Genomic DNA, 13,955 nt, shown 5'->3' with positions numbered 1-13,955 from the left:
GGAAAAGATGAGACCCCCCACCCTCCCCCCACAAGAAGTGCTCAACACAGATTTAAAATAATAATCCTTGAATATGATATCAAACTGAAGCTCTGCAGAACCAAAGAGGACAGATGTTTTAATCTTGATGTTATCAGAGTCAAAGTCAGCTTTATTGTCAACAAATAAAAATGACAGTTCTTAGTGCAAATGTATGAGATAGCAGCAAAGCTTTATGATATCATATAATATGGTGATGTACAATGAGTTGTGATAGTGCAAAGACAGTCCGTAGCAGCAGCAGAGGTTTTTTCTGTTATCTTACATCTGTCCGATCTGTCCTGAGAAATATTATGTGTAAATGTATTTGCTCGAGGAAAATCTTAAATCGGAGAAGTGACTTCAAGTGTCAGGTCAAAGTGGTGGAGTCAATAAAAACAATAATTTCCAGTGAGAAGTGGAAGCATGAGGTCGTATCAAATTAAAACTTGGCACTTGGTTAAGTTTTTTCTTTCACCAGAGTGAAGATAATGAACAATAATCATCATAATAATTACAGTGATAACAATTATAATAATAATAGCATTTACATAGCATTATATCTAAAGGTTATAGTTAGTGGTTAGTAAAATATATGGGATAAAAACACAGAGCAAAACAAGACAAATCAAATGAAAACATTAAAAAATCAGGTAGAAAGCTTTTCTATACTAATTTAATTTTTAAGTGCTGACAAGTCTAATCTCCTCAGGTAAGTGATTCCAGCCTGAACTGATTTCTGCCTTATCATGTTTTTCTGTTTTTTCATCCACACTTTGCTTTGTCATGTTTAGCAGCGGCAGTGAAGTGAGTCAGCACTCACACTTCCCATCTGACTCAGCATCACTGTGTTTAAAAGAGGCCGCCCGGAGCTGAGAGGCCAGAGAGGGCAGCTCGCTCAGAGGAGGAGACAACCGAACCCGCACCAGCACGAAGGAGACGAGACTCCCGCCTGGATCGCAGGTAAATCAAATCACATAACATCCACCGTTCTGTGGCTTCTCACTCTGATCCAATGTAAAATGAAGTGTTCGTCACAGTCTGCACAGATGGACGACATGAAGAGTGCGAGGAAACATGACACAGGGGAGGTCGGCAGGTAAGAAAGCTGCAGCTGTAAAGAGATTTTAAACCCAGACATTAGCAAATAATAAGAGTTTTCAAGATACAATAAAAGTTCCTCCTGCGTCCTGTCTCGTCTTCAGCGATTTATCAGAGCAGATTAAAGCAGCAACCAAAGACAACCACGTCAGAGCGGAGAACACGCAGCTGATGCTGAGCTACCAGAAGGGTCAGATCACTCTGCCACAGTACAAGGTCGGTTCTAGACTCCCCCAAACCGGATCAGTCAACTCTGGAGAGTCAGTAAACATCTTTTAAAGTGGATTTTTGTTTAATCACGTCTCTCAGGTGCTGCTGTGTTCCCTCTACGAGATCTACAAGGCCCTCGAGGAGGAGCTGGACAGGAACTCCTCTCATCCAGCTGTGGCCCCCATTTACTTCCCTCAGGAACTCGCCCGTCTGGAGTCTCTGGAAAGAGATCTGGAGCACTTCCTGGGCTCGGACTGGAGGAAGAGGGTGATTGTCCCCGCAGCCACGCACACATACAAACAGAGGCTGCGACAGGTGAGGGAGCTGACCTGGAATCATCCATCGATCCAAACAAACACAAAATCTGATTACGTGTTCGCTCTGCAGATAGGTGAGGAGAACCCGACGCTGCTGGTGGCCCACGCCTACACCCGGTACCTCGGGGACCTTTCGGGAGGTCAAGTGCTGGGGAAGATTACCCAGAAGTCCCTCGGGCTGAGCGGCAAAGAGGGGCTGTCGTTTTTCTCCTTCCCCGGTGTGAGCAGCCCCCACCGCTTCAAGCAGCTGTACAGGGGCCGCATGAACAGCATCGAGCTGACGGAGGAGGAGAGGAGGGAGGTGCTGGAGGAGGCCGTGTCCGCATTCGAGTTCAACATCCAGGTGAGGAAACGCAGACTGAAGCAGAGGAGGATTGTGGGGAACATTGGCAGGTTCCCTGAAAGAATGGACATGTGGAGTATTCTGACCCTTCATCTTGACATGTGCACATCTTCTTCACATTGTAACTAAAACAAAAAGGAGATGGATTTAGAAAGAAAAGCCCTAAAATGGTCCAAACATTGGCATCGGACGTTCAGCTTGAGGTTATGAAACTGACGGATTAATGTCGGATGTGAGTCGGAATCAGACTCTAACATGTGAACGGGTATAAAACATGTATATTCTAGTGGAAACATCCTGATGGAAATAATCTTTTTCTGTATGAGGTCAATAGTCAGAATATTATTGTCCATGTAAACAACGACAGCCGGTTCTTCTGGGGAAGAGTTCATGCATTTTCAAACAAAAACACAGGATCAGGATGTGGCTCTAGTTTCTGAGCTGCTGAGATCTCTCAGTCGATGGGGGAGAAGGACGGGGTTAGTTTCCTCTGTCAAGCTGGTCGTTATTCGTATCTCTGAGGTTCTCTTTTTTTTATTTATATATTGAGCTTAATGCTAAACCAGAGTCAAACTCCCCTGCATGTGTGCACATACTGTGTTGTGAATCTGAATAGGCTTTATTAGCCATTACTGAACTGACATTAACTCTGAAGAGGAAGTGAGACTAAGGAATAAAATGCAGAGTCAGCACAGCGACTTAATAACAGTTTCTGCAACTTGTTCTCCTGCAGGTTTTTGACGACTTGCAGAAAATGCTCAGTGTCACAATGGCGACGGTGGACCAATCGAAGAGCAGCTTGCCAGCGGCCGGGCTCCTGTCTCCGCAGATCACACAGTTCACGATGGGACTGTGTGTCGCGCTGGCCTCTGTCTTCAGCGCCACCAGCACGTTACTCATCGTTCTGTACAACAAATGAGACACGTGTGTCCAAGATCTTTATAATCGAATCACAACCGGAGTTTTTACATGTATTTTATTAAACATTTACTAAGTGAAAACTGTCTTCGACTCTGAAACTGAAAACACGAACTGAATCTTAACATTTCAAATACTTTATTATTTGGGGATTTTTTTTTACAAACAATGCAGACACCTCAATCTTTACGTTTACACAAAACATCATCAACATTTTAACAGTAAGAACTGTCTTTATAACAATTTCACTGAATCAGTCAGAAGAAAATTACAGGAAGAGCTTTCACCTTGACTGAGATCAGACACTGACGGTAAACACAGAGATGAGAACTATATACAACAGGTGGGACGTGGACCGGAGCAGCAGGTCGCTCTACTTGACTCTGTAGAGAACCTTCCTCTGCATGCGGTGCTGCATCTCTCCCCTCCTCAGCATCAGGTGCAGGACTTTGTAGATGGCATGCTCCGGATATTTCTGTAGACCAGAGCAGGAGAATATAAATTACTCACCAACACTTGATTATTAAACGTAATGTGTGGGATATAACAGAGTATTACTCCTCTGGCAAAACTAGACAGCTGGCAAGATCCAAACATCTGTGTTTTAATTACAGATGTTCCGTTACTAGAATTGGAAATACCTCCAATGCTGCCAAAAACCCCGGGTGAGGCATCAGCCAGTATGCAAATCTATGTACTGATCCGTCTTCAAAGTTCATCAGTGTCACCCAGATGAATCCTCTAATTGATTTGCTGTGACTGACCTGTTTGGTGAAGTCCTGGACGATGCTGTGCTCCGACACCTGGGAGCCGATGGCGAAGCGTCTCTTCAGCTGCTTCTCGATGCGGGAGATCATTTCCTGGTCCTCCTGAGAAGTGAAGCCCTCCACACCTGAACACAGCACGTGGTCGGAGACAGGTTAGAGCATGAAACTGCTGTGTGCAGTTTAAAAACACATGTTCATCTGAGTGTCAACAATCCTCCATCTTTACTGTTGAGGTGTTGCTTAATCCATATTGCTTTATTGTTATTCTGTAGTGTTTGCCTCCCCCTGGTGGATGGGATTGGAGCAGCAGGTTCTAGATTCATCACACTCAATTGTGTATTAGTTCCAGAGCTACAGCTGAATCAATACATGAAATCTCACTCAAACACGCACCTGACAGGCTGCCGGACAGCGCAGCGTCCAGTGTGGAGACCTGGAAGAGTCTGAGGGCCTCGTCCACCTCCGCCTCTCCAGCCACAGCCTGCAGCTTCATCTTCGCCAGAGACTCTGCGATACGCACGACGGCCTCCAGCTGCCTGAAAAACCGCAAACACAAAGTTTATACTCAAGAACATACGAGTATCAGCGGTGTGAAAACACATGTCCGTGAAAATACCTGACAGTGATGGGGATGGAGGGTCTTTTGTCGCTCTCTCTCTCGTGCTCCCTCGCTCCGCTCCTCATCACCACGTATCTGTTCTTCAGCTTCTCGGCAGCGGCCGTGGAGAGTCGAGGGCCACATTTACTGTGAGCAAACATTCAGGCCAAATTAAAACAAATCCAATTCGGGCTTTCAAAAGTCAAACGCTCTGTTGTCGAGCAGCAAATATGAATCCAGATATACTCACACTCTGGCATAGGCGATGTATTTCTTATAGGTGGCGAGTGGGATCTCTCCCTCAACACCCTCCGTCTGCGTCTGAGCACTGAGGTGAACGTTCATCACGTGACGGGCCAGAGTCTACGAAGAGTCAAACATCAAACGTCACGCTCGGGAATAATGTTTCTGTCGACCTGAGGATTTAAAAACCTGCGGCCTCCTCACCATGTCCCTCTGCTGGTCGTGGTGGTCTTTGATGATGAAGATCATGTCGAAACGGGACAGGATGGTGGGCATGAAGTCGATGTTGTCCTCGCCCTTCGTGTCGTCCCAGCGGCCGAACACCGAGTTGGCTGCAGCCAGGACCGAGCAGCGAGAGTTCAGGGTGGTGGTGATGCCGGCCTGGGAGGAGTCGAGATGTTGAAATGATGAAACTCTCCAGATCGTCAGACATTGTCTGAATCACTAATTTAAAAACCTGATCGCGGACCTAAGAGCTCTAACAAATATTTCCAATAATGCATTTCATCTCTCTCCCTCGTGTATTTCAGTAAAACCACAACGTATTTCATCGGGGAAAAGCAAATGTGCATGTGGGTCATACCTTCGCGATGGAGATGGTCTGCTGCTCCATGGCCTCGTGGATGGCCACTCTGTCATCTTCTCTCATCTGAAGAACAAAAGCAGAGGTTTGTCTTTGATCCACAAACGAAGACGAACAAACAGCTCGAACTCTTCGTACCTTGTCGAACTCATCGATGCACACAACTCCGCCGTCAGCCAGCACCATGGCTCCGCCCTCCATGATGAATCCTCGAGTGTGGGGGTCCCTGAGCACGGAGGCGGTCAGACCCGCCGCACTGCTGCCCTTACCTGAGGTATACACCTGAAGACACAGAGTCAGGACTCAGCATCAGTGGGGGGGGGGGGATTTAAAATCAGAGCAGTTTACAATGAGGACAGATAATGGAGAATTTAAATACCCCGATAGGTGAACATCTCTCCACGAACTTGAGCAGCTGGGACTTGGCCGTACCCGGATCTCCCAGCATCAGCAGGTTGATGTCGCCCCTGCGAGTGAGACCGTCAGGCAGCCTGAGGGACGGGGAGCAGAAGCATCAGTACACCTGATGGAGGAGGTGGATCTACAGCCGCTGGAGAGATTCTGAGTGTTTGTACCTTTTCCTCGAACCTCCGAACAACAGGCAGGTGATGGCCTTTTTCAGATCGTCGCTGCCGTAGATGGAGGGAGCGATGGAGCGCGCCAGAGAGTCGTAGACGTTAGGAGACGCTGCCAGTCCTCTCAGCTCCTCCTCTTCCTGCGGAGTAACTGATCCAGTGGCACCACGTCCTGCACGAGACAAACATCACATTCGCATCTGAAGTCCTCCCAGAATGCATCACGCAGATAAAGAAGAGCTTTAATGCAGAAATTCATCTTCACCTGTTCCTTCCGTGTCCACCTGGATGCCAACCACTCGCAGGTAGGACGCACGAATGCCCACACCGGCGCTCTTCTCTCTGCCCTGGGCCTTGGCAGCAGCCATTTTTTTGATGGAGTAGATGCCCATGATGGTCACCCTGTTGCCCGGGACCACGCGGTCACACAGATACCTGAGGACAGAGAGGACAGACCCACAAGTTAGTTTTTCTCAGCAGCGGGGAGTGTAAGTTGAATAGTTTTCGTGGAGAACGTGCTCCTCACCTGTCACAGTAGAGCTGCAGGTGACGCGGCATCTCTCCATGAGGCACAGCATCCGGAGACTCCTGCAGCCGCAGCGTCTGGAAGTCGACGCAGACGCAGCGGTCGGGGATGATGAAGTACGGGTCGATGGGACACTTAACGCTGCCGGCGCCCTCACTGACAGGAGACAATTTCCAGGGAGTTAAACATGAGGAAAAATCCTCGAATCCCTAAAAATCCTCGCTGTCACACCGATCTGATCAAACTCACTTGTTGCACTTGCGCGGCAGAGCGTAGCCCTGCAGGCCCGGGGGCAGAGGGATGTTGCTGATGAGGTTGCGGCAGCCGCGACACTGCAGACACACCTTGGTGGCCTTCGCCCTCACGGCTGTGGCCGAGATGATGATGCCGTTCACCTTCACCAGACGAGACACCTGCTCGGACTGTGGGGGGAGGGGGGGAGCAACGACAGACAGAGAATGTGACCAAGCTGTTGACGACGATTGGAAGAGGGCGAAACATAAAAGGAGGTGGAGTAAGTCGTTACCTTGAGGCAGCGAATAGACGCGTGATGAGCGTCGCTCTTCACCATGACCTGGATGTCCTGCACGGTCTCCTCCCCCACGGGCCGGGGACGGGTCACTTCATCGGCTACTTCCTTTGCAGCCTCCTCCAGCTGTGAATTACAACAAACTGTCAGAGGAGAACAATCGAGGAAAAAAAAATAAAGTTGTGTGAGGTTTTGGAGCTGAAGAAGCGGAGCGGTGCCGCAGACGCACCAGAGGGAGGTTCTCCGTGGGCAGCTTGTAGAGACAATCGGCCAGATCCTCTTCAAAGCTGGCGAGGTCCTCCATCTCCACCTCCACCCAGTACTCCCCCAGGGTGTAGTGTCTCTTCAGCTCATCTCTGGTCAAAACAAAAACATGTCAGCGATGTTACTGAAGAAGTTTGAACTGTGGTTCCTCGTATCGCTCTGAGGACTCGAAGTGTTCTCACAGGAAACATAACACGTCTCAAAATCATATGCCCACAATGCATCTCTGCATCTCCAGGGTCTATGTGAATAATCTACGTGAGACTCTTGAGATTTGTGCAGAGGTGAGAGCATCAGTCCAGATGTTACTGTTGATTAATGACGTGGGTCTGATAATTATGGACCCTACATTTCCCACAATGCAACTCTCTGTGCATATTTTCTTCGACTCCTCCTCTTACTTTGGCTTAATGACGTGAGTTTTCTACAGAGAAGCTCATCCACGTCATTTATATAATGTGAATTATCATTATATATTTATGTATTCGGCCTTTGCCACAGTGTGAATCCAGATGTTATCACGCGGCCTCCACACAAACACACTGTCCACACGACGCCATCACTGTTGATCCGCATCCGGAGTCTCACCTGTATTTATACGTGAATCCGGTTCGGTCGGTGCCCACTCTGAACTGCCGGAGGAACTCACGGAACCGCTTCTTGATCTGGATCCGCTTCAGTCCGCCTTCGTCCGGGCCGGTTCCCTCTCCGCCTCCGAAGCTGTCGCTGTAGTAAACTCCCGGATCATCGAAGCCAGACATCCCGGAGCAGGTCGATGCGAGCGAAGAGCAAAACTTTAAATTCGGTTCAAATGAAGTGCGACGGACGGAAAGTGGCGGAGCACGAGCTGCTCTGTTCCGCGGCAAATCTCAACTCTTTCCTGTCTGTTTCCCGCGAGCCGATTCTCGCGTCGCCTCCTCTTCTGACATCTGATTGGCTCAGGGCAACGTAAGCCCCCCTGCCATTGGCCGAAGCCACCCAGAGGAGGCGCGGCTTCGAGAAGAAGGCGGGGCTGTGGAGAAATTGGTGGCGCGAAAAAGACAACGGAGCCGGCTGCTATTGGCTGAAGCGACTTCGACGGGGCGTGGTTTGTTCGGTTAGAGGCGGGGTTTGTGAGCAGTGATGGCGCGAAAAGGAGAAGGAAAGCATGAGGAGGAAACATGGAGGAAGTGTTTAAATAACAAGTGAACTGAGAAGATGAAGATGTTTGGTTCTGAAATAAAAAGACAAACTAACCCTGGAACTTAATCACTTTTATAAATTATAATGTTGATGATTGTTTTTGTCTTTTTCTGATCATGAATCTCAACATTTCATCCATGTGTCTGTTTTCAACTTCATCTGAAAAGTAACTGAAGCTGTCACACAAATATAGTAAAAAGTATAAAGTTATATGAAGGGGCAGCGCTAATGTAAAGTACAAGTATCTCAATTGTATACTTAAGAACAGTACTTCAGTAAATGTACTTAGTTACTGACTCACAAAAGACAAATTAAGACGGACGGCAGAGAATAATCTCAGGCTGGATTGTTTTAAAAATGACATCAGCTGTTTCCATTCCATTCAAGAATAATCATAAGCTTTTTTTTAATCACACTTTTGCACTTGCACCAAATCCACCGCTGAAGTTTTGCACAGAAAAATATCAAACATCCAAATAAAGAAACAATAAGAAAAATGCACATTTCGAGAATCTTTAATGTTTTTTCCTTTTTTCTACGACCAGAATTTTGCAGATCTGCTGTCGCATCTCGACAAAGCAGCTCTGCTACTGAGATGATATGAGACACAACATAAGACAAATTCATTGAGATAATTAATTCAAAATATGCATCTTATTTTCAGTCATTTACATTGTCATGTTCTTTCACTAGTTTTAAAGTGTAAGTTCAATGTTTACTATGATAATTGCTGACAATGTAAAGTTATATCTAATAGTACCATTACATTTGTTATGTTCTTAATTATTTAAAGCACAACCTGCACTAAGTATGACTGACTTGTGTAAATAAACTTGTCTATTGTCTTTAATAAACAGCCCTTATATTTTAAATACACACCTACACATGTTAGCAAAAGTGCTTTATTGAGAGAGGCACACACATACACAACATAAACCTCTGTAACCAATATATCCATCACAATCATTCACAGGTCTCTAGTAACAGGCAGCAGGGTCTGCAGGGGCAGACGCTTCATGGTTTCTATGGTAACAGCTGATTCTCGCTCGTCTGTCCATCTCAGGAGACGACGCCGTGCTTCCTGCCCGTCTGGATGAAAGCGTCCACGCAGCGATCGATGTCTTCGTCTGTGTGGGCTGCAGAAATCTGAACACGGATTCTGGCTTTGCCCTTTGGTACGACCGGGTAAGAGAATCCAATCACATACACTCCTGTGGAGGGAAGAGGCGAGTTAGCAGAGCACATTTTCTACAGGGAGGGATCGAACCACCGACCTCCTGGTTGGTGAGTGAACAACCTCCTGTCGCCCACAGGTGTTAATGACGCCACAATTTTATTATGTATGTCACAATGAACCATGTTCAGCGGTCATTTCAGGTTTTCTCCACGGACTCACCCAGCTTCAGCATGTCGTCGGACATCAGAGACGCCAGCCGCGCGTCGCCCAGCATCACAGGACAGATCGGGTGAGCCGAGCCCGAGATGGTGAAACCAGCCTGGGTCATTTTGTTCCTGAACCTGAACAAACAACAGAGAGACACATTTTACAGTCACATTCGTAGATGTTATTTAGTTTAGCCGTCATGAGGTAAAATAACTCATTAATCCTGAACATTTGCTTAAACAACGTGAGGATGAGCCAATAAAAGACAATACATTGAGTTATGCATCCACATAAACAAATCTGTGAATTCTGATTTTGATGATTTTTTTTTTTGCCATTACTGTTTTTATTTACTTTCAATTTATTGAGAGAGAATTCTTAAACCTTTACTGTACCTGAGCATAATGACAATAAGGATCTTTGCTTAATTTAATTTATCCTGAAAAAAGCTTTGTTCAGCAGGTTTTCCACAGTTGCACAATGTGGCCTGAGGGTTGTGTGTGGGAGTTACTGAGCGAGGTTTTGCAACTAGATGATGGGAAATTTATTTGTTCCCTTTTCAGATTAAGCTCATTCGGTTACTAAGATCAGGATGAGGACGTTTCTCTATTTTCTCCACTTGGTTGTTCATGTTAGAATTCCCTCCTTCAGCAAACAGTGCACCGTATAAACTTTTTTACAGACCAGCTGAATAATGAGTTGCTTCTGAATTTCTGAAAATGTTCCGAAGACCTTGACCAACCCTTGACCCTGACCCGTTACCGCCGACACCAGCTGCCACTGGGCTAACAGAAACCAACAATAGCACGCAGCTCCACCCTCCCAACCCCCACTTTTAGAACAAACGCACCTCATGGTTTTGGCCGTCATGCTCTGTGCGATCTCATTGGAGGCGAGCAGCAGCTCCACAGCCCGGGTGGCGCAGCCCACCACAGGAGGGGGGAGGGAGTTGGAGAACAGATACGGCCGTGAGCGCTGCCTCAGCAGGTCAATGAGGGGCTTCGGACCAACTGTGTAGCCACCTGAAAAAAATATATAGAGCAGAGGAGGATTTGATGTGGAACTGTTGCTCTGTTTCTGAAAAACCGTTTGGTGATAATATACCAGATACTGATGAAAACCCACCTGCTGCTCCACCCAGTGCTTTCCCCAGGGTGGAGTTCACAATGTGAACTCTGTCCATCACTCCCAGCAGCTCGTCCGTCCCTCTGCAAATCACAGGAGTCACAAAGGTAACCCATCGTTTCAATATACACTAACATAAAGTGGATTTTTTTGCATTCGGATGAATCAGCATCTTCCTCACCTGCCCCGCGGCCCCAGGAAGCCTGTGGCGTGGCATTCGTCGATGAACACCATGGCTCCGTACTGTTCAGCCAGGTCACAAATTCCCTCTAAAGGAGCCACGTCTCCGTCCATGGAGAAGACGCCGTCTGTCACGACCAGGCGCATACGAGACGACTGAGGAGGACGAGACACGTTGAAGCAAACTGTCATTTGTCCTCAATCTGCCTTCATACAAATACAACACTAAGTCTGCAAAGCCCCGTCTTCCGTAGTTACTGTTGCTACATCGAGATCGTCCCCCCTGCGTGGCTCATAATGGTGACGGCATCTGATTGAACTGTTTCAGATTCTGAATCACGTGGTTTCCACCCACCTGTGACTCCCTGAGCTTTGTCTCCAGATCACCGAGGTCCATGTGTTTGTAGCGAAGCCTCTTTGCTCGACACAGACGGATCCCGTCGATGATGGAGGCGTGGTTTAGCTCATCAGACAGCACTGCGTCATCCGGGCCCAACATAACCTGGTGTGAGAGACATTCGACTGGTTGAGAATGACAGGAGAGTTCGTTACCAGTCTCAGTGTAGAGTGTAAAGCGTGACGTACCTCAAACAGCCCAGCGTTGGCATCAAAGCAGCTGGCGTAGAGGATGCAGTCTTCCCTCTCGTGAAACTCTGCGAGCTTCTGCTCCAGATGCTTGTGCAGATCCTGTAGATCACAGATCATCAGTGCTTCTAATCGTCGTCTTGCAGGAGTAAGAGGTGACGTGTGTGAGCGTTACAATAATCTGACCTGTGTCCCACAGATGAATCTGACGGAGCTCAGTCCAGCACCGTACGTCTTCAGGGCATCGATCCCGGCCTGCACCACATCTGGATGACTGGACAGGCCGAGGTAGTTGTTGGCACAGAAATTCAGTATGTCTGAAAGAGGAAGTTACGGAGAAAATGAAAGGTCATCGTTTGATTCTTTCGCCCATGAAGTGAAACATTTCCAGTTTTTATCAATAAGACAATAAAAGCAAAGTGGTGACAAAAACAAAACGACCAGGTCAACACGTGTGAACAAAGAGGGTCAGTGCAGTCATCCCTGTGAATTCAACACGCATGGCCTGAAGCCAAAGGGCCATTCATAACTCAGCAGAGTCAAACCCTGGCAAAGGTTCATTCTGAAGTGTAAACACGGACCTGACCACAGAGCAGTAAACAGGTTAGATATTAGGAACTGTGTGCACATATTAATAGTTTGCTTGCTTTTTTTAATTTACGCAACATCTCCAGAATCCGTTTCTCCTTCAGTTGGTGCAACACATCGTTTCTGATTCATGCCCTGGTCACTTCCCGCACTGTGACGCCCTCTCACTGGTATGACCGTCTGAAACTCTGCTGCTTCCTTCATCGCCTGCACCAAATCTACAGACAGCTCCCCTCATCCAGCTTCACTGGCTCCATACAAAGAATACACAACAATATACCACTGCACACCTCTATGAACTGACTCCACACCTGCTGAACGAGCCCCGGAGAGCTCATAACGCCTCTGTCTACATTTCATCTGATCTATTAGACTCTAACCTTGATTTGACTTTTTTAAACGGTTCCTGTGTTCACATGTTTAATTTAATCATTCATGTGTTTATTTAAGATCCGAGGAGACGAGATAACTTCCCACACAGGGAAATTCACTTGTTTCTGTGAGTAATGTTGAAATAGACGTATACATATATGTTATGAAAAGGATGTATACAAGTATATATAGGTTATATTGCACAATAGTATACAGTATAATGTGAATGTAAAAAGGTATTAACAATATAAAATAGGAGGATTTCACAATGACAGCCAACATATTGAATAATATAATATATTAATAAGAATTGGTTTATGTTTTACAGAAAATGAAGTACTGTACAGAGGACATGATATATTTACCTTGAGTACCATGAAATAACATTTATTGTTTTTATAATTAGAAGTAATAGACTTCAGGTCCTGGTTATTTTAGATTAGATTTAGATTGAAGAGATTAAATGTCATGTTTGTGAAGGTGTTGATCCAACAAGCTCGTGTCCTCCAGCGTTTTAAAGTTACTTAAATGAAGTTGAGTCAAGTTAAACTTGTAGAAAACATGACGTCACAGCAACAACTGCACACAGCCACGTTTGTGTGCGCGTGGTGCGTTTAGGGACACGGTCCCGTCCCGTAAATCTCCGCTTGTCACACTGACTGACTATAACACTCACTGCCTCGGCTTCCGTCCACGTTGATCTGCGCCCCTTGTTTGGAGGTGATGATCCTCTCCCCCTTCCACGTCCCGGCGGCTCGGATCGAGTCCAGCTCGGTCTCCAGCACCGCCCGGGCCGCAGCCACGGCGGCGTAGGTCCGCCCCGGAGCCCCGGCGGAGACCTGCAGGAGCCCGCGGGCTGACGGCACCAAACTCCGGGCAGCTTTAGCGAGAGACATGTCGGTCCTTCCACCCGAGGGACAAAAGTGTGGACGTTGTCAAACGCGCAGCAGAAAGCAAACAGTGAATCCTACCCCCGTGGTGGGACAAGTCCCGCCCCTATCCTGCCTCTGATTGGCCTCCTCTGACTTCCGTTCTCAACCGTGACCAATTAGATCTCTTCATGCCGGAAGTTAAACCAATCAGAGGCGGGGGTAGGGGCGGGGCTCCATCCAGCATAAAACCCACACTGGTCGAGTTACGTAGGAGGAGTGGGCGTGTGCGTGGCGAGCCAATCAGGAGGCAGAGCGCATGGAAGGTGGGCTGCTTTTAGCCAATCACATTTCAGAGATTATTAAACCGCTGCTTCAGACGATGGTTGTTCATTACTTAAGAAATAAATACATGAATACATTTAATAAAATAACTTATTGAAATTAATTTGTTCATTTAATTTTCTCTTCGTTTACTCAGCTCTGGAAAATGTGCAATTACTTAAATATCTACATGACACATTTATTTTAATATTGAGCTCTACTACTTTATTTAAATTGTGTTTAAATGTGTTATTATTGCATCACTGATCTGATCCTCTCTCACTTGTCGTTCACGTACACGTCACAATTTCACTATAACCTTCTCTCCAACGTTAAAACTACTTCACCTCGTTT

General features: G+C 46.8%; 3 protein-coding genes across 3 annotated transcripts; 1 reads left to right on the top strand and 2 right to left on the bottom strand.

Moving 5' to 3' along the window:
* Positions 1-848: 848 nt before the first annotated feature.
* hmox1a (heme oxygenase 1a) lies at positions 849-2,990 on the top strand. Its single transcript, XM_020111331.2, has 6 exons — positions 849-981; positions 1,059-1,117; positions 1,224-1,335; positions 1,429-1,644; positions 1,717-1,989; positions 2,723-2,990. Exons 2-6 carry the CDS (start codon positions 1,068-1,070, stop codon positions 2,906-2,908), a joined length of 837 nt encoding a protein of 278 aa, XP_019966890.2. The 5' UTR covers positions 849-981; positions 1,059-1,067; the 3' UTR covers positions 2,909-2,990.
* A 38-nt stretch (positions 2,991-3,028) lies between these two features.
* Positions 3,029-7,887, bottom strand: mcm5 (minichromosome maintenance complex component 5). The gene is made up of 16 exons (XM_069524888.1): positions 7,581-7,887; positions 6,958-7,084; positions 6,726-6,854; positions 6,449-6,621; positions 6,200-6,355; positions 5,939-6,108; positions 5,674-5,845; positions 5,478-5,589; positions 5,237-5,380; positions 5,099-5,164; positions 4,720-4,896; positions 4,523-4,635; positions 4,291-4,419; positions 4,068-4,210; positions 3,672-3,799; positions 3,029-3,382 (listed from the first exon to the last, which is right to left on the bottom strand). Exons 1-16 carry the CDS (start codon positions 7,751-7,753, stop codon positions 3,281-3,283), a joined length of 2,214 nt encoding a protein of 737 aa, XP_069380989.1. The 5' UTR covers positions 7,754-7,887; the 3' UTR covers positions 3,029-3,280.
* Positions 7,888-9,062: 1,175 nt separating this feature from the next.
* gcat (glycine C-acetyltransferase) lies at positions 9,063-13,520 on the bottom strand. Its single transcript, XM_069524898.1, has 9 exons — positions 13,085-13,520; positions 11,635-11,765; positions 11,449-11,550; positions 11,219-11,365; positions 10,865-11,019; positions 10,684-10,766; positions 10,409-10,580; positions 9,571-9,692; positions 9,063-9,385 (listed from the first exon to the last, which is right to left on the bottom strand). Exons 1-9 carry the CDS (start codon positions 13,302-13,304, stop codon positions 9,234-9,236), a joined length of 1,284 nt encoding a protein of 427 aa, XP_069380999.1. The 5' UTR covers positions 13,305-13,520; the 3' UTR covers positions 9,063-9,233.
* Positions 13,521-13,955: the final 435 nt, after the last annotated feature.

This window comes from Paralichthys olivaceus, chromosome 5, assembly GCF_024713975.1.
Source record: "Paralichthys olivaceus isolate ysfri-2021 chromosome 5, ASM2471397v2, whole genome shotgun sequence".
NCBI lineage: Eukaryota > Metazoa > Chordata > Actinopteri > Pleuronectiformes > Paralichthyidae > Paralichthys > Paralichthys olivaceus.
This window is presented reverse-complemented; position numbering and strand designations above follow the sequence as displayed.